Source organism: Saimiri boliviensis, chromosome 1, assembly GCF_048565385.1.
Source record: "Saimiri boliviensis isolate mSaiBol1 chromosome 1, mSaiBol1.pri, whole genome shotgun sequence".
NCBI classification, from domain to species: Eukaryota; Metazoa; Chordata; class Mammalia; order Primates; family Cebidae; genus Saimiri; species Saimiri boliviensis.
In genome coordinates this window covers 91741523-91765978 of record NC_133449.1, presented here as the reverse complement: position 1 = coordinate 91765978, position 24456 = coordinate 91741523, and the positions used below count along the sequence as shown (strand labels likewise).

The 24456-nt window shown below is 39.6% G+C and overlaps 2 protein-coding genes across 2 annotated transcripts in view; one reads left to right on the top strand and one right to left on the bottom strand.

The window, feature by feature from the left end:
* LIMS1 (LIM zinc finger domain containing 1) overlaps positions 1-24456 on the top strand; it is a 148639-nt gene that overhangs the window by 3312 nt on the left and 120871 nt on the right. The gene's annotated exons all lie outside the window — the stretch shown is intronic.
* On the bottom strand, positions 13895-14329 carry LOC120367382 (translation machinery-associated protein 7). Its single transcript, XM_039478209.2, has one exon. The coding sequence runs from the start codon at positions 14293-14295 to the stop codon at positions 14101-14103; it is 195 nt and encodes a 64-aa protein (XP_039334143.1). The 5' UTR covers positions 14296-14329; the 3' UTR covers positions 13895-14100.

The following is a 24456-nucleotide window of genomic DNA, read 5'->3' as shown; positions in this document are numbered from 1 at the left end:
CGGTGCACAATGCTGCAGTGACTTCTTAGGAATGTCTTGGTATGATGAAAATAGTTTTGATCTCTCAGACCCCTTTAAAAGGTCATGGAGACCCTCAGAGGTTCAAGGCCATACTTTAAGAACTACTGTTAAAGACATAATCCTAAGTGATAAGGGATATGCAGGTATTGGGGATATTTAAAAAGGAACAAATACAAAGATTCTCTTAAAATTGTTCTTGAATGCTTGTGTGCTTTTTAGTTTGGGGGAGTTTTAGTAGGACCCAATTACTAAAACTTGAGGAACCATTATGGAAGAAGCAACTTTCTGCCTTTCAGAATTTTCTCTGGTAAGAACATGGCCAGTGGCATTATGAAGAGAGAAAATGCCATGGGCCTGAGTGTCTTCATACCTTTTCAGTGCTCTGTGCCTGTTTGTATGGTGAAAAAATTGAACCCATGATTTTTAAGAAAACTAGGGAAAGTTTGGTGGTAGAAAAGATAATTTCAGTTCTGGTGGTTCTGTTACTTGCAGACTTAGAGAAAACTGTCCATCAGGATTGTGCTGTCTTGATTTTATTTGATCATTCCCACCTTTTCCCTTTACTGTAGCCCCTTGACCTGTCTCTTGGGCAGTTCTTTCCTTTGCTAAATGTGGGTACAGCAGGTAGGCTTTCCTTCCCTCTTAGAGAGGGGGGCCTTGGAGCCCCTCCACTGGGTCAGAGAAACTTCATAGCTACAGCGGATCACTAACAGGGAGAGCAGAGCTTTACTGTGAAAGCCTCTATTTTCAATAATGTGTTTGCTCTTCAGATAGTTAAGTAAACCTCAGTATAGGTCATGTTCTTACCTAGGTTTGCACTTAAACTGAAGGAAAAACATCTCAAACCATTTTGTCAATTTTATAGTTCTTATAACTACGCTTTAAACTGTGGTTTCCCACCCACAGGGATATCGTCTACATTATATGGTGGACTGTTGCCACATTGTCTTCCAAAAACTTTAATATTAAGACACTTGAGAAGCAGGAGCTGCACTGCCTGTTGCCATATGCTGTGCATTCTTCAGCAAGGGAGGTTTTCTTTTCTCTTTTCCTGATATAATCTCATCTCTTTTATTTGATAATCTCAGACATTTCCACTCTGGATCTTACTGCAGGGATGAGAAACGGAGACATTTTCCTGCATCTTTTTTTCACATTGGAGCATGTTTTGGAGCTTGATGAATCTGCAGTGACATTTAACAGTGGGGTGGGGCAGCTGCAGATAAACCAAGGGGTGAAGAGTGCATTCCATTAGAGGTAGGAAGAAAGGTGCAAGTCAGTAGTTCACCTGCTGACAGCGTGTGCCTGGTGTGGGAGGCAGGGCACTCAGCATCAGCACACCAGGAGTCCAGGGCTTTCAGGATGTCTGAGTAGCAGGCAAGATAAAGCAAGATAACAAACAACATACATTTACAAAGAACGTTTACACATACATTCTCTTTATACAAAAATGGAATCATAGTCATACTGTTCTGCAACTGCTTTTTTTAGTATTAAAAAAGCTTTGGTAAAATATGCAAAACAGGATTTACTATTTTAACCATTTTTAAGTGTATAGTTCTGTAGTGTTATGTACATTCACGTTGCTGTGCAACCGTCACTACCCTTCCTTTCCGGAACTTTTTCATCTTCCCAAACTGAAACGCTATGTCTGGTAAATATTAACTCTTTATTTCTGGCAGCTGTTTTTTTGTTTTACTTCAACAAGCTGTCTTAGAATGTCCAGAATGGTATATCTGGGTTTATCTCAGGTTTTTTAACCTTAGTTTTAATGGCCGTGTAGTATTTCACAGTGTACATGTGATATGATTCATATAACCAGTCCTTGACTAGTGGTTATTTGGGTTATATTTTTTAATTATCACGAACACTTTGAATGTCTCTGCTAGAGTGTTTTTTGTTTTATTTTTGAGACAGGGTCTCACTCTGTCACCCAGGCTGGAATACAGGGTGCAGTCATGGCTCACTACAACCTCAACTGCAGGGATGGTGCATGCCACCATCCATGGCTAATATTTTGTATTTTTTGTGAAGACAGGGTTTCCCCATGTTGCCCAGCCTAGTCCTGAACTCCTGGACATGAGCAATTCACCCTCTTCAGCCTCCCAAAGTTCTGGGATTATAGGCATGAGCCACCACACCCAGCTACCAGAGTTTTCGTAGCTTCCTGAGTATAGAGTTAGTATGTGCATGGATGGTTGGGTCCATATTCTAGTCCCAGTTCTGTCCCTTCATGGCTCTTTGACCTTGGCACTGTCAGCATCTTTAAGCCTCAGATTCTTAATTTATAAAGTAATCCTTCCTATCTCAGAGGTTGTTGTGATGATTAAGTATGAAGGCAAATGCAAGCATTTCTGAAAGGATACAGATGAAATTTTTAGTAATTGTTGCTTTTGGAGAGGGAGTCTAGGCGTTTGAGAATCTAGGATGAGAGGGAAATTTTTTATTGTGTAGCTTTTTGTACTGTTTTGATTTTTAAAATCGTGTATGTTTTCATTTTAAAACCATTTAACACCATGCCGGGAACATAGTAGATGCTTAGTGAATCATCGTTTCCCATCATCCTGTTTCTTTTCTCTTGGACTTATACTGCTGCTAATGGCGCTTCACATGGTTGCTTTTGTTTCTTTTCCTTCCATCCCTATAGCCACTTTCTTGCTGAGTTCTTACCTTAGAATTTTCCCTTGAATCCGTCCTTTTTCTTTTTCACTCTTTCTCACTGATTTCCTTTTCACCCTGGTTCTGAAAATCTTTCAGATGAACATAAGATGACAGTATTAAGGCTGGAAAAAGACTTGAGAGAATGCAGAGCCAGTGCCCTGTGGACTGTATATTTATTCCAACTGGGTGGAAAAAATTCATGCACATATTAAAAGTTTGAAGTGGAACAAATAATGTTTTTTGAAATGAGTATTTCTATTTTTCACTTAAATACTGATAAAGTACAGATTCTTTTAAATAGTTTTTTGAATTTGTGGTAGCATTTATATAATGCATGCTTTATCTGTTAACATATGCTAAAAAAGACAATCATGGTGATATGAAGATCTAAGAAAATTTATTAACATTTAAAGAATGGCTTTATATGTGAAAAAGTTGGAAACTACTGAACTAATGCACTAAGCACTTTAGTGGGTCCCCTGCACTAGCCCTTTATTTAAATAAACTGCTCCTTTATTTTACAGGACAGGAATCGCCTGGAGAGGTAAAATAGTTTATTCAAGGCTGAAGAGTGAGTTAGCAGCAGGATTAGGAATACAGTCCAAGCTGTAATTGTATTGTGGGATCCCCTCTGCTATATTGCACTGGTTTGCTCTGTTACTTTATTCACATTGCTTTGTTACAGTTTTTTGTATGTATATGTTTTATCTTTTTATCTGTAGTATATTGTAAATACCTTGAAGACCAAGACCTTATCAGGCATAGCTGAGCCCGTTAACATAGTGAGTCTAGAAATGTCTGAATGAATTATGGATGTTGGCCCAGATTGTTCTATTACAGGTGTCCTGGATGTCAGTCTCTTTCTAGTGATTCTTTTTGAAGAACATTTCAAAAGTGTTCTTGAAGACCTGATATTCCTAGCTACATGTGCTGGTGCCTGGAACTTTCCCTCCCCGGAGAGATCCCTTCTTATTGATGGGCTTCTTTACCAATGGATCAGCTGAGTGACAAATGTTACCAACTACTTAAACAGATTATATGTTTACTTCTCATTGGTAAATATTGTGGTCATTTTGTTTTTGTTTGTTTACTTTTAAAGCTGGGCACATTACTGTCCCATATAAAATCTGCCTTGATACAGTGAGGAAGGGAGGAAGAATGGACATTGGGTAGGTAGTTGCAGCTTTGCTACAGCTGGCAATTTCTCCTTCTCAGTGCAGTAGATTCAGCAAGATTTTCTTTTCTATGCAGGGTACGGTGCAGGTACACCTGACTGACCTGTTTGTTTCAGATTTTTCTAAAGCACTATTTCAATCACATATTTTCAAAATATTGAGAAGCTGCTTATTGCCTATCAAGTAGGTCCAAACTCCAGCACCTGGAATTTAATGCTGTTTGTGATCTAGTCCAACCCATCTTCATAGCCTTGTCACACACTCTTTCCTTAGCTTATGTCTCTCTAACGCACTGCCTTTTTCTGAAAATGTTGATTTTCTACCTCCGTGCTGTTCATGCTCTTCCCTTGGCCTGGAAAATCATCATCTTTTGTGTTTTCTTGGCAGCTGGGGCAAAATTGTCACTTCTCTCATAAAGTTCCTTGTGCATTAATTTAGCCTCTGCCATGTTCTAGGGAATTAGGAAGTCAGAGCTTTTTCTGTTCTCCCAAAACGTTTGACTTCTTTTTCAGTAATTATCAATTTCTTTTTTGTTTTATAGTTTTTTGCATATATGTCTAATCTTTTCAGCCAAAGTGTAATCTCTGGAAGTAAAGGAATGTCTTAATCAGATTTGTTAAATATCCAAAGAATAACAAACTGGACAAGAGGCTTTATTTCTCCTTTTATTTGTTAGTGAATCGGAAAGTTCAGGGCTAGCTCTGCTTAATGTCTTTGACATTGTTTGAATAAATTCACAAAACTTTGAGTAAGACAGGGACAATTTTCTTTGGTTTAGCTTGACTCTACAGTATATTACATACTGTTGGCAGAGACCCGACATCATGAAACATTGAGGAGAAATTCTAATGATATTTAGGCATCCTTGTTTAGTGTGGTTTCCTCTTAGGCCACTCTTTTGGAAACTCTCTTAGTCATAACCACCTTTTATTAATTACCTACTTCCGCACATATACATTATAGATGTTATTTTATATAATCTTACCATTACAGCCACACCGTAAAGTAAGATTTTTTTTGTTTTTGTTTTTGTTTTTTGAGATGGAATCATGCTCTGTTGCCTAGGCTGGAGTGCATTGGCGAGATCTTGGCTCACTGCAACCTCTGCCTCCTGTGTTCAAGCGATTCTCCTGCCTCAGCCTCCCAAGTAGCTGGGACTACAGGTGCCTCCCACCACACCCAGCTAATTTTTTGTATTTTTAGTAGAGACAGGGTTTCATCATGTTGGCCAAGATGATCTCTATCTCTTGACCTCTGATCCGCCCACCTCAGCCTCTCAAAGTGCTGGGATTACAGGCATGAGCCACCACACCCAGCCTGAAGTAGAATCTTTATATCCATTTTACAGATGAGGAAACCACGCTCAAGAGGTTAAGAACTCACCAAGTCACACAATTAGCGACAGCTGGGGTTCATACCGAAGTGCCCTATAGAGCCCAGTATCTACTCACTTCATGTCAAGAAGAGGTCACAGTTCGCTAATTGTTTTTCCAAGTCTCAAGGCTTTTTCTTGGCATGCCCAGATGACCTATCCAGTTTTATTCCCTATTACCCTTAAGCTTACATCATCTTATTGCCAAACATACCACAGTCCTTCTTTCTGAACTTGATATTTGTTACTCTTCTGCCAGGAATAGCCTTTTCTTTTTTAAGGGGGTAGGAGGTCCCAAGTCTTGCTCTCAAGTCCCAGCTTAAACTCCTCTGTCCAGAAAATGGCTTCCCTGGCTGCTTCAACATTTGTTAGGCTTTCTTTTCTTGATCTCCTGGAGAATGTATTGGGTAAGATTCAGTTTTTACCCAAATTTAGTGTGTCTGTATGTGTGTGCAACACAAACTTCATTATTCTTATTTGAACTCTTGGCTATGCTTGCATATATGAAAGTGATATTTACAAATTTTTGAACACATCTTCCTATTCAGTTTTTGTCCATTATATACACTGTACTGTGCTATAGGGCATGAAGTATGCAACTGTAATAGAGTGAAGGAGACATTGTCTAATATTGTAGCTTTGTGTATACAAGTCTCATAAGAAACTATTTTTAAAAGTCTTTTAGAAATTTGGCTGGGCATGGTGGCTCATGCCTATAATCTGAACACTTTGGGAGGCTGAAGCTGGAGGATCGCTTGACCCCAGGAGTTCAAGATGAGCCTGGGCAACATAGTAGTACCTCATCTCTACAAAAAAAAAAAAAAAATTAATTAGCTGGGCATGGTGGCATATGCCCACAGTCCTGTGGCAGGCCAGGTCTCACTAATGCAGGCCTCTATAACAACTGTTTCAATACCGAGTGAGTGGTTAAGTTAAATAGTAAAAGCTAAAAAGGCCAATGCCCTTGCCAAAGGCTGGACAGTAACAGAAGCCCACCAAGAATCAGCCTGGGCCTTTCCTGGGCCTTAAAGCATGACAAAATTATAAAATAATGCTTAACAGGACCATTTTAGGATTAAACAAGTTTTATTGTGGGTCTGAAGAAACTACCCAAACCTCTGATTTAGCAGGAGACAACATAAGGGTAATCACCTCAGTACCTGATCCCTGTAGATTAAGTAAATTTACTGAGGTTGCAAAAGAAGGTCTCCAGGACTCATAGCTTAGTTATAGATTAAAAGAAGTTAATCACTTATGACTTTAGATGAACATACATTTAATACTTAGACATATTGCTTAGAAGGTATATAAGCTCTAGAAACTTTGTAATTTTGAGTTGGTCTGGTGATAATTTCCAGGCCTTCTCCCTGTATGTAACCAATTGCAGAAATAAAAACTTTCTTCCTCCCCAGTTCATCTACATCTCGTTATTGGGCCACGAGAAAATAGCAGCCAACCCTCAGGTTGGTCTGGGAACAATCCCAGCTACTCAGGAGGCTGAGGTGGCAAGATTGAGCCTGGGAGGTTGAGTCTTGCCACTGCACTCCAGCCTAGGCACCAGAGAAAGCCTCTTTCTCTCTGTCTCCTCTCTTCTCTCTTTTTCTCTCAAAAAAGAAAAAAGAAATTTAAAGGAGGAACTGGTAATTAGTCATTAGTTATTATTGATGTTATTTACTAAAGACATCAGGAACAGTCAAATGTTACTGGGTTCTCGGGAGGTAGAGATGTATTGGTCGTCTCATAGGGTTCAACCAGATGCCTGGCTTATTTGGAATGTTATAGGGAAAATTCAAGAATCAGGGAGAACAGTGCTGTCAAAACATGGGCTCCAGACTTCTCATAGCATGGGTTTCGTGCTAAAAAGTGCTGATTGCTCAGCCTCATCCCATACTTCTTGAGGGAGAAATCTCATGAAATCTATGCTTTTTAATTTTGTGTTACACAGGATTTCAAACATATACAAAAGTAGAGAGAACGATGTATCTCCATGTGCTTCCACTCAGCTTCAGCAATTATTATTTTTATTTTATTTTATTTATTTGAGATGGAGTTTTTGCTCTGTTGCCCAGGCTGGACTGCAGTGGCACTCTTGGCTCACTGCAACCTCCGCCTCTTGGGTTCTAGCGATTATTCTGCCTTAGCCTCCCAAGTAGCTGGGAGTGCAGGTGCCCACCACCATGCCTGGCTAATTTTTGTATTTTTAGTAGAGATAGGGTTTCACCATGTTGACCAGGCTGGTCTCAAACTCTTGACCTCAGGTGGTCCACCCACCTTTGCCTCCCAATGTGCTAGAATTACAGGCTTGAGCCGCCATGCCCGGCCAGCTTCAGTAATTATTGACTGATTGATAATCTTTGAAGTCCAATCTTTTTTCGCTCCTCTCTTCCCTGTGTCATATTACAGAGATTTTAATGTATATCCTTAAAAAGTAAGGACCCTTTTAGTACTGTTTGAGCATAACCTCAGTGTCATCACACCTGAAAAAGATGAATAGTAATTTCTTGATATAATCAACTATACAGTACGTGTTTAAATTTCTGTTTATCTCAAACATGAGTTTTAGTTAGTGGTTTTTCTTTTTCTTTCTTTTTTGAGACGGAGTCTCGCTCTGTCATCCTAGCTTGAGTTCAGTGGTACAATGTTGGCTCATTGCAACCTCTGCCTCCCAGGTGCAGGCAATTCTGCCTCAGCCTCCTGAGTAGCTGGAATTACGGGTGCATGTAACTACGTCCAACTAATTTTTGTGTTTTTAGTAGAGATGATCTCAATCTCTTGACCTTGTGATCTGCCCACCTCAGCCTCCCAAAGTGCTGGGATTATATGCGTGAGCCACCGTGCCCGGCCTATTTTGTGTTTTTTCTAAATTGAGATCTGAATAAGGTTTTCACATTTTTTTAGGTTGATAAGTCTTTTAGTCTCTTTTAACATGTAAGTATACCATCTGTCTTTTTCTTTTCTCTTGTGATTTTGTTGTTGCTATTGTTGAAGAAACTACAAGGTTATCTTAAAGAATTTGCTTCCATCTGGATTTACCAGTTTGTATCCTAAGGGTATGTGGTTTAACATTCTCTATTATGTATACATATTTTTGAGATGGGAGTTTTGCTCTTGTTGCCCAGGCTGGAGTGCAGTGGCGCTATCTTGGCTCACTGCAACCACCACCTCTCGGGTTCAAGTGATTCTTTTGCCTCAGCCTCCCGATTAGCTGGTACTGCAGGCATGTACCATCACACCCTGCTAATTTTTTAGCAGAGACAGGGTTTCACCATGTTAGCCAGGATGGTCTCGATCTCCTGACCGCATGATCCACCCGCCTCAGCCTCCCAGAGTTCTGGGATTACAGGTGTGAGCCATTGCGACTGGCCGCCCTACTCTCTTTTAAATGGATGTTACTCTTACATCATGAGCCCCTCTGGTTAGGATGGCATCTGCACTTCCTAGACGTCCACTGGAGTAGTGATACCTTCCTACTCATATTAAGTGATCCCTGTTCATTGGCTGATTGGCATTCCATCAAAAGATACAGTTAATGTATAAGGGTCATTTATAGCTAAACCAGCAGAGCATAGCTGATCATTCTCTAGCAAGCTTGTCAGAGTGATTTTTTCTAAGACAATAGTACAAACGGTTTTATGTTAACTATCATACAGAGTTTGAAATGTTCGATTAAAAACGGAAGGGAGGCCGGGCGCAGTGGCTTATGCCTGTAATCCCAGCACTTTGGGAGGCCAAGGTGGGCAGATCACCTGAGGTCAGGAGTTCAAGACCAGCCTGGCCAACATGGTGAAACACCATCTCTATAAAAAAAAAAAAAGTAAAATAAAAATAAAATAATAATAATAATAATAAAAAGATGGAAGGGAGATAATCTCTAAAGGGCAAATTAAGTTGATTATGAAGACTTCTGTGAAGTACTTGTAAATCATTTGGGTGTGAATGCCATTCATATTTTATAATGGAGAATAAAATTTCCTTAATGATGATTGTGTTTAAAGTATAGTGTTTTGCTTTTCAGTAATGGGCTCCCTGACGACAGTTTGACTTATGTCTTCTATCCAGTTTAGATTTATTCTTTGGGTGTCCTAGAAGCTAAAGTATATGAATATAGGTTAAAATTTAGCTTGATTCCTCAGGCTTGTGTTGAACACTTCTTTCTGTTATTCTAATGGGAAGTTTGAGAACAAAACAATTATTCATTCTCCACTTTCAAATTTTCTCATTGGGAGAGTGTGTGGAGGAAATGATGTCGAAAATACCAGAGTTTAAGGTCATTGCCTACGTTAGAATATATTGGCTCCCTTGGGTTTTCCTGGATTGCTGTCAGAGTAATTATCAGAATAGTTCTTTCTTTAGAGTACAATATGGACTTTGTCATAGTGAAGCGTATTTTAGGAATACATAGTAGTCTTAATTAAAATCTGGAGGTGGAGTAATTCATTCATCAAATGAGCAGCCTTTTGTTTTAGGAGTATGGGTAGTGATATTTTTGCAATAGCCATGAAATCTTTGTAAACATGGCTAGAGACTGGTTTTCTCTTTTTAAAAATGGGTTCAAGAAGGTAGGAGCTTTGTGACTACCCCCATGATATCTGGAAAGCTGTGTTCCCATTTAGCCCATTTCAGGTCACCGAATGTGTTTACATGACTGAAGATAATGATGAAAAAATGTGGTTAAAGATTTTAAAACGATAGATGTGTGGGACACTAGGTGACCTGGTTTATAAGATGGACAAGAATTACAATAATGTAACTTTGAGGTAGGTGTAAGGGTAATTTCTTAAACAATTTAACAATGTTAGGGGTTTTGTTTTGTTTTGTTTTGTTTCAATGCTGGCTAACCCATATCAGAAAATGAGGACTTTTTTTTTGTCTTTTGGGCATTTGCCAGATCTATACAAAACATGAAACATCTGCAGATGTCTGTTTAACTCAGTTTCTTTATACTTAGTAATAGAATATTTAAACCCTGAGTATGAGGTATATGCTGTATGAAAGATACTTTGTTTTAGACCTGGGTTTTCCAGTGTTTGTCAGGTGCTTTCCCTTTGGGACTGGTATTCATGATGACAGAGGACATTCGTGAAGTGTATAATGTGATGCTTAATTTTATTACAGAACTCTCTATTGAGTTTGATGAGAGACCAAAGGAGTTCTAGCATTTCCTTAAAATTCAGAGGTCTGTTCCCCACCCCCACACCATCGGCAAAGGGTCATTTTGGGATCGTGAGAACAGACAAAAAGATGAGTTTTCCAAACTTGAGCTCTTTTGATTTTTAAAAGAAGGAAAGGAAAACAAACAAAAAAACCTCACATCTCTGATAATTTACTCATTCATTTAGAATACTTTCTGTGAGCTGTGGCTCACGCGTATAATCCCAGCACGTTGGGCAGCCAAAGCAGGTGGGTCATGAAGTCAGGGGTTCAAGACCAGCCTGGCCAAAATGGTGAAACCCTGTCTCTATTAAAAATACAAAAATAGCCAGACTTGGTGGTGGGCACCTATAATCCCAGCTACTGGGGAGGCTGGGGTAGAGAACTGCTCAAACCCAGGGGGTAGAGGTTGCAGTGAGCCAAAATCGCACCACTGCATTCCAGCCTGGGCAACTGAGCGAGACTCCCTCTCAAAAAAAAAAAAAAAAAAAAAAAAAAAAAGTGCTTTCTATGAAGGAAGTTGTGGTGATAAGTTTGGAATGTGGAGGGTGATGGGAACTCCAAGGATATAGGGCTTGGAACTCTTTAGAACTGAAATTTTCTTTTGCACTGTCATGCTTTCCAGGATAAAGCATTACTGGAGATTAGCTGAACAAATGAGATGAAAGCTAAAATATGCAATTGCATATTTTAGATAAGTTTTGATAAGAGGTTCTAAGAAATACAGCATTTTTCTACAAAAAGCTATTTATGCTTTTTGGGATACTTAATCTCATGCTCATGGGACAATGCATCACATATAATAGGCATTCCGTGAATATTTATCAGATGAATAAATAATGATACAGTACATTTTATTTGGTATATATGGCTTTTTGTTTGGTTTAGTGAAGTATATTCCTTTAAATATTGCCATAAAATAATATGTGGGTAGTTGCTAATAAGTAACCTTTCAGTTGACATTAAATTAGACTTGGATTATTTCAATAATCTGTGCAAGTACAGTGGTTTTTTTTTTTGAGATGGAGTCTCTGCTCTGTCACCAGGCTAGAGGGCAGTGGTGTGATCTTGCCTCACTGAAACCTCTGTCTCTTACGTTCCAGCAATTTTCTTGCTTTAGCCTCCCAAATAGCTGGGACTACAGGTGCATACCACCATGCCCAGCTAATTTTTGTATTTTTAGTAGAGACAGGGTTTCCCCATGTTGGCCAGGATGGTAAGTACAGTGTTTCTTTTCTCTGTTAGGAGGCAATGCAGGAACAAGTCACTTGACGTGGGAAGACGCTATATTTTAGATAAATGAAGTTTCCAGATTATTGGGTCAAATTTTTTAGCTGAAACATTAATTTTTTTCTTAAGAATTTCTTAAACTTTCCATATTAATATATAGCTTCCATACTATTAATGAGAATTGCAGGTAGAATTCTTTTGGTAAAATGGACAGAATTACTATGAAATTTCTTGAGAGGTATAAACAGGCAAGAATAGCAAAAAGCTAATTATTAAAAGAAAAGATAAATGGATAAAATCTGTTAGTAAAAGAATTTGTTAGTATGCATCAAATTTGAAATGATTTATAATTGTAATTCATAATTTTAATTATTAATCAAATTTAAGAATGAAGAAAACTGGGTGTGAATAGGTTTTGGCAGTATTATTTATACTAGCAGAAAGTTTGAAACTATGTAGATAAGCAATAAAAGGATCACTTAGTGAAATTATATAATTATCATATTTGTTAAAGCTTTGTATATTTTAGTGAAATTATGTAATATTTATCATATTTGTTAAAGCTTTGTATATTTTAATGTCATGACATTTCATTAAGAAAAGCAGGATGTGAAATTGTAAATATGGTATGATTACAACTTTATAATGTTTAAACATAAGATGACTAGGAAAAATGCAAAGTGCTTTTTAAAAAATAAATAGCTTTAGGTGAGGTAGGATGGCTCATGCCTGTAATCCTAGCACTTTGGGAGGCTGAGGTGGGAGGATCACTTGAGGCCAGAAGTTTGAAACCCCAGCCTGGGCAGCATAGCAAAACCTCATCTCTACAAAAAAAAAAAGTTCTAGTTCATCTGGGCATGGTGGCACACAGTTGTAGTCCCTGCTAACTGGGAGGCTGAGGTGGGAGAATCACTTGAGCCCAGGAGATTAGGTGCAGTGAGCTGTGATTGCACCACTGCACTCCTGTCTGGGTGACACAGTGAGAGCCTACCTCAGAAAACAAAAACAAACCCACACAGCTTTGTTTGAAGTACACTTTAAGTAGTATAAAATTCACCTGTTGGAAGTGTATAAGGCTTTTATGTATTTATACAGTTGCACAATCATTACAACAGTGCTGTTTGAGAGTATTTTTATCATCCCAACAGTTCATTTTATATATAGATATATAAGATATATGTTATATTACATGTATTTGTATAATATATTTTATTTATAGAATATAAATATATAACTAACATATTTTAACATATTTAAATTAGTATACATTTACCTATACATAATTATATAGGTTATATATATAGCATATGTATTATTATATATAGTTAACACTGTCATATACACATATATATGTATATACATATGTATACACACACACATATTCTTTTTATAATATAAATATATAACTAACATATATTTTAACATATTTGAATTAGTATACATTTACCTATATCTAATTGTATAGGTTATATATATAGCATATGTATTATTATAGTTAGCACTGTCATATACACATATATATGTATATACATATGTATACACACACACACACACACACACACATACACATATTCTTTTCTTTTTTTTTTTTTTTTTTTGTTTGAGACTGGATGTTGCTCTGTTGGCCATACTGCATGATCACCACTCACTGCAGCCTTGACTTCCCAGGCTCAAGCAATCCTTCCTAGTGGCTGGGACTATAGGCATGTGCCACCATGATAAGCTAATTTTTTAATTTTTGTAGAGATGATGTCTCACCATGTTGTCCAAGCTAGTCTGGAACTCCTGGGCTCAAGCAATCCTCCCAGCTTGGCCTGTCAAAGTGCTGGAAGTACAGGCACGAGCCACTGTGCCTAGTCCAATTTAACTATAAACACTAGAAGTTTCTTCAGTACTTATGTTTCTGAGGCATAGAGATAGAATCAGGGAAATGAAGTCTCTTCATCTGAGAACCCTTTGTCATGGCCATACCAATGAAAAATAAACCAAGTTGAATCAGGAAGGCTCTGAAGAAGGTACCAGCGCATGAGAAATCACTGTGGGCACTGATAGGCTGTTAAAAAGAAAAGTGTAAAAAGACTCGTAATTCACATGGGCCTCATCCTGACATGAGAGAACGTGCTGCTACTTTCTAGCATGGTCTTCTGTGCTCTCTCCTGGACACAATTTGTAGAGTTCAAGGTTTCCTTCTCTCGCTGCCCAGATTCAGCCTGACTGAGTGCAGATAAGCATCTTCTGAGGGAGAGAGTTAGGGCTTGTCTGGAGCTCACTGCCGTTTCTCTGCTTTTAACTTTTGGTCCTGTTTTTTTTTTTTTTTTTTTTTTTAAGTTTTTTTTTTTTAAATACAAAAGTTTATTCTTAAATGTACAACAGCTCCAAGACAACATTTAATTCCAGCTATAGGTGGCAAAGGATGCTATGGCAGGGAATACAGATGTTTAAATACGGATGAAATAAAGGGTCACCATCTCCTCAAGGACAAGGAACAGCTTACTTTTTGCCAGATTTCTTAATTCCACCTGTGGCCAGGGGCCCCTTCCCCGCGGCCTTTGCTTTTAGCTCTTCGAGTTTCTTCTGCTCTTCTTTTTGTTTCTGCTTGAAAGCCTTGTCTTCCTCGTCCATCTCCTTGGCCTGCTTCTTGGGCTGTTTCAGGGGCTTCTTCTTGCCACCTTCCCGGCCGGACATGGCGCCTGCTGCCCCTTTCCCAGACCCTGCCACCGGAAACCGGTCCTGTTTTAAATCATTGTTCCACGATTGAAGCAAATGGCCTTTAGCTACTATATAAACTCAGAGAGCCAGTTGAGTACAGGGCTTGATACTTGGCAGGAGTAAGTGGGGGTCATAATAGAAACTTTGTTAGCGGTGGAATCTGGGCTAAAGTTTCTCTAGGAAGGGCCCAGGATCACACAATCCCAAAATTATCTAGAGTTAGAAGAGACTTTAGAGAACTATCTAGTTATCTTTCATTAGAAATAATTATAGTTTTACATTCACATTCCTACTTTGTGGTCTTCTCTCTGCTTGGAAAGAAGATCCCTTGCTTTCTGAACTACTCATAGTACTGCCATAAACTACTAAGGAACAGGAAATTCCAAATTGCAGGCTACTGAAGACCCAGCCCAGCCTTCCCAGAATCTCTGGGGACCTGGCTTCAGGCCATGCACCTCTAGAACTACTGTGAGGACTCTGTTAGACATTTATAGTATAGGAAAGAGTCATGCATCAGATCATTTTCATTCTCAACGTCCAGGATTTGTGAGAATTACAGAGGTCTCTGGAATATGGGAAAAACTGAGATTATTCTTCTGCCATACAGAGAACTTTGAATGATAGGGACGAACTTTTATGCAGTGTTTCATGATATAAATTATCCTCATTCTCTCTCTCTCTCTCTTTTTTTTTTTTTTTTAAGATGAGCAAATCAAGACTCAGGAAATGCTTGTTTACTCACATAGTGGGTTGGTAAAGTGACAGAGCTGAGGTTGAGACCTGGGCCCTGGAATTTCAGATCCCATCCATTTCCTGCTGCATTACATTTTCTCTGGGAAATCTATCAGTGGTGGGGAACAGCTTGTTATTCTGAAACCAAGGAAATTGTCAGGAGAGGATAGAATTACTGAAGAGAGGACAGAAGAGGCAGAGGAGGAATGACAGCTCTTGGAGGGGTCAGGGGTATTAATATCTGTGGAAAATCTAGGAGATGCTGCTGCTTATTTCCCATGTATTCACTTGATACCTACTGCCCTTAGATCTTCTTCAGTATGAGCCATACCAGCTCATGGCTCCATTCATGCCAGACTCTAGAGTCTACACTTTATTCCCGAAGACTGGTCACCTTCTCCCCCTATACTTGGCATGGTGTCCCATTGGGTAATGCTGCTATAGGTCAGTCTCTGAAGAAGGGTATCTTCCTTATTCTAGAGGTAAAAACTCTTAATATGGAAAGGGTGAAACCATCATTCTCAGCAAACTGACACAAGAACAGAAAAACACCGCATGTTCTCACTCATAGGTGGGTGTTGAACAGCGAGAACACATGGACACAGGAAGGGGAGCATCACACACTGGAGTCTGTTGGCGGGGAATAGGGGAGGGACAGCGGTGGGTAGAGAGGTTGGGGAGGGATAACATGGGGAGACATGCCAGATGCAGGTGATGGGGGATGGAGACAGCGAACCACATTGCCATGTGTGTACCTATGCAACAATCCTGCATGATCTGCATGTGTACCCCCAGAACCTAAAGTACAATAAAACTTATATATTAAAAAATATATACATGTATATATATTAAAAATATATGGATGGGGTGATAAAATGCAAGAGATTCATAATGGCTTGTCATTAGAGCTAGAGTATATTATTTATCACCATTGATTATTTTGCCAAATGTTTTGTTTAAAAAGCTTCTTAGTTTCTGGATGCCACAGGGTAATTTGTCATCTGCATTATTCAACATCCGTGCCATTGCAGCTGAGAGGAGTATGCTGGTCTCTAATGTTCAGAGTGCAGCTGGTGACCACCAGACAAAAGTATGTAATGTGATGCTCTCAGGAGATGGCCAGACCACCTGGTCACTAGGGGAGGTGCACTCTTTAGGTGAGGGACAGGCAAACCATTGTTGAATAGCTCCTGTGTGCAGAGAGGGACCAGGAACATGATCATTATCTGGAAGCTTATTGGAGATGTAGAATCTTGGGCCCTATCTATCTTAGATCTACCAAATCCAAATCTGTGTTTAGTGAGATTCTCTGGGAGTTCGTGTGCATGTTAAAGTTTGAGAAACAGAGGTATAGTGGGCAGTGCTGGCTGCCTGTTAGCATCTGTTTCCTTTGTTTTTCCTAATAACGAGATGCAGATTTTCTTCAGTTACTTCCCCCTCACGCTTAGATAGCTATGAGAATCTATGCTTTATCTAAGCATGTGAGAGCATGGTTATCCCATGGTGACTGTTTGTGGTCTAGAGGTATGCACATGATCTGAGTAGGCCCAGTCATAAGGAAAGACTTATTTTCAAGGGGGATTGGGGAAGCATTTTCCTTCACATCCAGAAGGAGAGAGCAAATAATGAAGCATAGCTGTGACTGTATTTCCACAGGCAGCCATCCTGTGACCATGAGGGTATCAGTCTTGAGATGTTTCTGACACTGAAGTTGTCAGAGCAGACAGACAGGAGGAACCTGCATTTTTGGTTCTGGTACTCACCTGCTGGTCATAGGATCTAGGTCTGGATCTCTCTCTGCCTGTGATCTCATAGTTATGTGTGATAATAAATTTTCTCATGGTTTATACCAGTTCGACTTTGAGTTTTCTGATTTCCTGCAGTTGGAAGCATCCTAGTAAGCTCTGCTTTGGTAATGAGCGCTCTGAACGCAAGGTGCTGTGTGCATGGTCCTCTTGTGAAATGCCTACGTTCTCAGGTGCTCCTAGACTTTCCCCTACTTTTGTGAATTGTGCTTTTACCCTGTGGTGATTATTCCATTGCTCAGATGAAAGTTGGTGGAGGGAAAGGAAAGCTATAAGGGCAGAGAGTAGAATTGGGAGGCTGTCCTGAGGGAAGGCTGGCTTGAACTCAGAAGCAGTGTGTGCTGGGCTGTGGGGTGAGCCAGGCTGCAGTTGGCTTGCTTTGGAGCCCACTGGCTGGAGTGCTGGTCCATGCTTTACCCCTCATTTGGTGTTTGAACCTCAGTTTCCTCATCTGTAAAATGGAAAAAATCATAATGAAATAGTGGAGGTAGATTGGAAATGCTTTCAAAATTGACTCTTTTTTGCCCAGTTTAATTATCCTTACTAACTTTTTGTTTACTATGGTAGAATATAAATAACATAAAATTTACCATTTTAATCATTTTAAAATGTATAATTCAGTGGCAGTAAGTTTACATTCACAGTGCTCAACCATCACCACTGTCTATTTCCAGAACTTTTTCACCTTCCTAAACAGAAACTCTGTACACATTAAACAATAACTCCCATTCTCCCTTGCCCCAGCCCCTGGTAACTTCTGTTCTACTTTTTGTCTCTATGAATTTGCCTACTCTAGGTACTTCATTTAAGTGGAATCATATATATATATAATATATGTTTTTGCAATCTCAAGACTGATACCCTCATGGTCACAGGATGGCTGCCTGTGGAAATATAGTCACAGCTATGCTTCGTTATTTGCTCTCTCCTTCTGGATGTGAAGGAAAATGCTTCCCCATTCCCCCTTGAAAAAACAAAATATATATATATATATTTGTTTTTGCAATGGAGTCTGGCTCTGTTTCCCAGGCTGGAGTGCAATGACGCAATCTCTGCTCATTACAACCTCTGCCTTTTGGGTTCAAGTGATTCTCCTGCCTCAGCCTCCCAAGTAGCTGGGATTACAGGCGCCCACCACCACACCCAGCTATTTTTCGTATTTTTAGTAGAGATGGGGTTTCATCATATTGGCCAGGCTGGTCTCGAACTGCTGACCTTGTGATCCAACCATCTCAGCCTCCCAGGTGTGAGCCACTGTGCCTGGCCAAGGAATCATATATATATATATATATATATATATATATATATATATATATATAATCATTTTGTATCTTGCTAATTTTACTTGGCATAGTGTCTCCAAGGTTCATCCATGTTGCAGCTGTATCAAAATTTTGTTCCTTTTTGTGGCTGAGTAATATTCCATTGTGTGTATATACTGTACTTGTTTATCCATTTATCTGTTGATGGACACTTGGGTGATTTTCACCTTTTGGCTGTTGTGAGTAATGTTACTTGTGAACACTTGAGTACTGTGAGCACTGGTATACAAGTATCCGTTTGAGTCCCTGCTTTTAATTCTTTCAGGGATATACCTAAGAGTGGAGTTGCTGGATCATATGGTAATTCTGTGTTTACCTTTTAGGACCTGTCAAACTTTTGAAACTCTTTTCAAATGAGTTGTTACTTATATATTCAGACATAGATTGGAAGATGGACTTATACTTTCCCCCTCCCTCCCATTTCCCCCTTCCTTCCTCCACCCTTGAGACAGGGTCTCACTGTGTCTCCCAGGCTGGAATACAGCGGCACCATTACAGTTCACTGCAGCCTTGACCTCCTGGTCTCAAGTGATCCTCTCATCTTAGCCTCCTGAGTAGCTTGGGACCACAGGCGTGCACTACCATGCCCAGCTGATTTTTAATTTTTTGTAGAGATGGTATCTTCCTTTGTTGCCAAGACTGGTCTTGAACTCCTGGGCTCAAGTGTTGCTCCTGCCTTGACATCCCAAAGTGTTGAGATTATAGGTTTGAGCTACCACGCCCAGCCTTTTTTTTCTTTCTTTCTTTTTTTTTTTGGAGACGGAGTTTCACTCTTGTTACCCAGGCTGGAGTGCAATGGCGCAATCTCGGCTCACCGCAACCTCTGCCTCCTAGGTTCAGGCAATTCTGCCTCAGCCTCCTGAGTAGCTGGGATTACGGGCACATGCCACCATGCCCAGCTAATTTTTTGTATTTTTTTTTTTTTTTTTTTTTTTGAGACGGGGTTTCGCTCTTGTTTCCCAGGCTGGAGTGCAATGGCGCGATCTCGGCTCACCGCAACCTCTGCCTCCTGGGTTCAAGCAATTCTCCTGCCTCAGCCTCCTGAGTAGCTGGGATTACAGGCACGTGCCACCATGCCCAGCTAATTTTCGTATTTTTAGTAGAGATGGGGTTTCACTATGTTGACCAGGACGGTCTCGATCTCTTGACCTCGTGATCCACCCGCCTCAGCCTCCCAAAGTGCTGGGATTACAGGCTTGAGCCACCGCGCCCGGCTAATTTTTGTATTTTTAGTAGAAACGGGGTTTCACCATGTTGACCGGGATGGTCTCGATCTCTTGACCTCATGATCCGCCCACCTCAGCCTCCCAAATTGGTTGAGAGGTCTTGGTAATTTTGACATGAAACTTCTGAACTGACCTTTTTATGAAACATTGAACATACGATCAGATTGATACTTTACCCTCATTAATCAGAAAATAGTAGGAACTTTTTTTTTTTTTTTGAGACCAATTCTTGCTCTGTTGCCCAGCCTGGAGTGCAGTGGCACGATCTGGGCTCACTGCAACCTCCATCTCCTGTGTTCACTGCAACCTCCATCTCCTGTGTTCAAGCAACTCTCCTGCCTCAGCCTCCTGAGTAGTTGGGACTAAGGCTCCTGCCGCCATGCCCAGCTAATTTTTGTATTTTTGGTAGAGATGGGGTTTCACCATGTTGGCCAGGCTGGTCTCGAACTCCTGACCTCAGGTGATCCACCCGCCTTGGCCTCCCAAAGTGCTAGGATTACAGGCATGGGCCACCATGCCCGACTGGAACTTTCTATAAGTTAAAGTTTCAAAGATTTCAATGAAAATGATTCATGAAGTTGTCGATTTCAAGGTACCCAACTTTGTGTGTGAGAACAAATGGTTTATTTCTACTAATAAGCAAAATGTTATCTTTATGATCTGTGAAAAAAAAGGCTGAATGTATGAAGGGGAAATTATGGATATAAAATGCAAGATCTCACAGTTCTATTAATACTTTCTAGCAAACAGACTATTTGATACCTAAAAATTATAAGTACAGGACTATGAAGAAAGCCATTATGAGAATTCCTGTTACAATATCTCTGAAACATACTAAAAGGTAATCATAGATTCAAAATGAATTGCCCTTTCTTTCCTTGAAATTATAGGATTGGTTATATCAGCCCACCTGAGGATTTGTGTGTTTTTATGTTACTCAAAATGCCTTTGTGGCACTGGCATTTCTCATCCTTTATTAAATGTGAATAAATTGACAGTCTATCGAGTACATTGGAGACAAATATCCTTTTACATCAATTGTAAGAAAACTTTTAAAAACATATTTAAAGGTACAAAAATAAGTCTTCAGAACTCTGCCAAGGCGCGTCAGACAGCTCCTGATTCCCACTGTTAGGACTGGCTGAGCAAGGAGCTTATCTCACTTCCACAAAATTACTCTGTACGGGCTAATTTATATACACTTAGACATTGGCTTTAATTCAGAGTTTGCACATAAAGTCCACTGTAGAAGGCTATGAAGCTAGATCATCACGATAACCCTTGACATCCATAGGCATGAGAAATGCTAGCCTGGAAAATGGGAGAATTGGTTCCTGAGAATTTAAAAATGTCCTCAGCGACATTAAAACACTTCAAAATAATTTGTGAAAATGTGTTTTCCTAGAGTGATTTACATCACATGTAATTGGAAAAGTTTCTTTTATTTGTCTAAATATGAGTTGATTTTTATTGCCTATGATATATAATTATATTCCATAAGGAGTAAGAAAATAAGACTTTCTAATTGTAGTCTTATAATCAACTCTTAATTTTTAAAAACTATTACTTTTAGTTTACAGTACTGTGCTGGTTTTATATTAGAAACTGTAATTATGAAGAGGCATGATAAATCTAATCTCTTTATAGGGATCACATTCTTCACATTTAAAAGACATTTTTCTGTTATCCTCTCCCTCAAATGAAACCTCGGTGAAATTGGAAATATTCTGTCTTCAATGTGCTTGTTGTAAAACCTTGAGTCAGCCTTCAGCGTACACTTGTGGGAAGTGTGTGGAGTGTATAGTTATGTGGGTATGTGTCCTTTTATAATATTTTCAGTGAGTTGATCAACATTTAAACTGACAATTATAAGCTGGTTTGACACTAAAGCAGCCTTAAAAACTATTATCTAAAAGTCACTTAGAGCACAAATATTTATGCCAGGCACTGTCATAAGTGCTGGGGAGTCAGCAGTGAACAAATGGAGCCCACCCACCAGACCCACCACCTCCCATGGAGTCCTGGGTTCTCCCCAGGTTGGAGAGTCCTTTGCTCCCTCATTTCCTACCTGAGGAAGAGGTGGTAGAAAATGCCTCCCTGGTGCCCTTCCTGCGGGGAGGTCTTCAACTGTGTATTCTCAGGACCAGCAGATGACAGGCCATAGAGTGGGTTTCCACAGGTGTTTTTTGAGCGAATGGTAAGATTGCTGTCACCTCTCAACTGGACTGTTTTATTAGCTTCCTAACAAGTCTCCCTCCCTCCTCCTCTGCAACCAAAATGATCTTGTTAAAATTTAGTAAGTCAGATCCCATCAATCTTGTTCAAAGCCCTCTAGTGGGTCTCCATTTTACCCTAAGGAAAAACCATTGTCTTTACAGAGACACAGGAGGCCTCACAGTGTTTGGCCCCCTGCTGCCTTCTGACCTTGTCTCCTACTGTTATTCCCCTCATTCATTCCCCTTCATCCACATCTGTCCCCTAGCTGTTTCTCAAATATACCAGCCGGGCTCCCATCCCAGAGTCTTTCATCAGCTGTTCCTGCCCAAAGACTGTGGCAGAGCTCACTCTTTTACTTCCTCTGGGAGGTCCTCTATAGCTGTCCTGTCAAAAATTGCCCTGACATTCCTGATTTCCCCTTCCCTGCTTATTTTTCTCCCAACAGTTAGAATACAGTATAGTTGTCTTTTTGTTCACTGCTAAACATGAACACACACAGAGCTTGGATGAATGGATAGATTTTAATTTTGTTGTCATGTCTGTCCATACTGTAAGCCTCACCATGGCAAGAGTTTTTCTGTTTTGTTTTTTTATTATACTTTAAGTTCTGGGTTACATGTGCAGAATGTGCAGGTTTGTTATATAGGTACGCACATGTCATGTGGTTTGCTGCACCCATCAACCCATCATCTACATTAGGTATTTCTCCTAAGGCTATCCCTCCCCTAGCCCCCCACCCCATGACAGGCCCCGGTGTGTGATGTTCCCTTTCTTGTGTCCAAGTGTTTTCATTGTTCAACTCTCACTTATGAGCGAGAACATATGGTATTTGGTTTTCTGTTCTTGAGTTAGTTTGCTGAGAATGATGGTTTCCAGCTTCAACCATGTCTCTGCAAAGGACATGAACTCATCCTTTTTTGTGGTTGCTTAGTATTCCATGATATATATGTGCCACATTTTCTTTATCTAGTCTATCATTGATGGGCATTTGGGTTGGTTCCAAGTCTTTGCTGTTGTGAACAGTGCCAAAACAAACATACAAGTTTTTCTGTGTTGTTCATTGTATCCACAACAGCTGGAAAAGTGCCTGTTAGGTACCCAGTCAATGTAAGTTAATTTTTAAAACTCTTAATCAGTGTTTCTGCCTGAAGTATACCTTTAGTAGGGCCAGAATGATGCCCTCTGTGTGTCTGTATGTGCTTTGATAAATAACCATTGGTTTTGCCACACTGCAGTACCTCAATACTGATTGGTCTGATTCTGTTTCCAATGGGACAAAAGAAAGATTGAGCCCTTGTCTTTTCCGATAAACCCAGTAGCTTAGTGAAAAAAATGAGCTTGATTTGTCGTTAGGCTGCAGAGTGCAAACACCAGTACAGATCTCACTCTCAATAGTGTTGATATTTGTCACTTACCTGCTGTTGGAATCTCTCACTCTGTCGGTATTTTGTTTGAGAAATCTCCAAACTGCTTTCCACAGTGGCTGAGCTAATTTACATTCCCCACAACAGTGTATAGTGTTCCTTTTTCTCTGTAGCTTCACCAGCATCTATTATTTTCTGACTGTGCTTAATCTGTTTGGATCTGTGTTTAACACAGTGTATCTTCATTAGTGCCCTATGAAGTAGGTACTATTATTAGTCCATCTGACAGATAACAAACCCGAGGTTTAGAGAGGCTAAACAGTGTCATCAAGGTCATATAGTAAATTAATAATTTGTATTGAGGCAGACCCAATGCAGTATATGTGTGTGTGTGGTTGTATGCATCTGTGTGTGTACATAGAGGAAGATATACCTCATTTTACTGCACTTTGCAAATATTGCATATTTTACAAATTGAAGGTTTATAAAACCCTACGTCAACAAGTGTTGGTGCCATTTTTCTAGCATGTGCTTACTTCATATCTCTGTGTCACCCTTGGTAATTCTCAGTATTTCGAACTTCTTCATTATATGTTATGATTCTCTGTGATCAGCAGTCTTTTATGTTACCATTGTAATTGTTTTGAGATATCACAAACTGTACCCAGTGGCAACTGAAGACAACCTCACTGTGGCAAACAATGTTTCTTTTCTTTTTCCTTTTTTCTTTTTCTTTCAATAATATTGAAATTAGACTAATTAATAACCCTACAATAATCCTTTAAGTGTTACAGTGAAAGGAAGAATTCACACATCTCTCACTTTAAATCAAACATGAGAAACGATTAAGCTTAGTAAGCAAGGAATGTTGAAAGCCAAGATAGGCTGAAAGCTAAGCCTCTTGCACCAGTTAGCCAAGTTGGGAATACAGAGGAAAAGTTCTTGAAAGAAATTAAAAGTGCTACTCCAGTGAAAACAAAAATGATAAGACAGCAAAACAGCTAATACAGGGAAAGTTTTAGTTGTTTGGGTAGAACATAAAACCAGCCACAACATTGCTTTAAGCCAAAACCTAATCCAAAGCAAGGCCCTAATTCTTCAATTCTGTGAAGGCTGAGAGAGGTGAGGAAGCTGCAGAAGAAAAGTTGGAAGCTAGCAGAAGTTCATTCATGAAGCTTAAGAAAAGATCTCTGAAATGTAAAAGTACAAGGTAAAGCAACAAGTGCTGATATAGAAGTTGTAGCAAGTTATCCAGAAGATCTAGCTAAGATAATTAATGAAGGTGACTAAACCAAACAATAAATTGTCAGTGTAGACAAAATAGTTTTCTGTTGGGAAAAGATGCCATCTGGGACTCAAGGCTCGAGAAGGGAAGTCAGTGCCTGGCATCAAAGCCTCAAAGGGCAGGCTGACTCTCTTGTTAGGAGATAATGTACCTAGTGATTTTAAGTTGAAGCCAGTGTTCATTTAC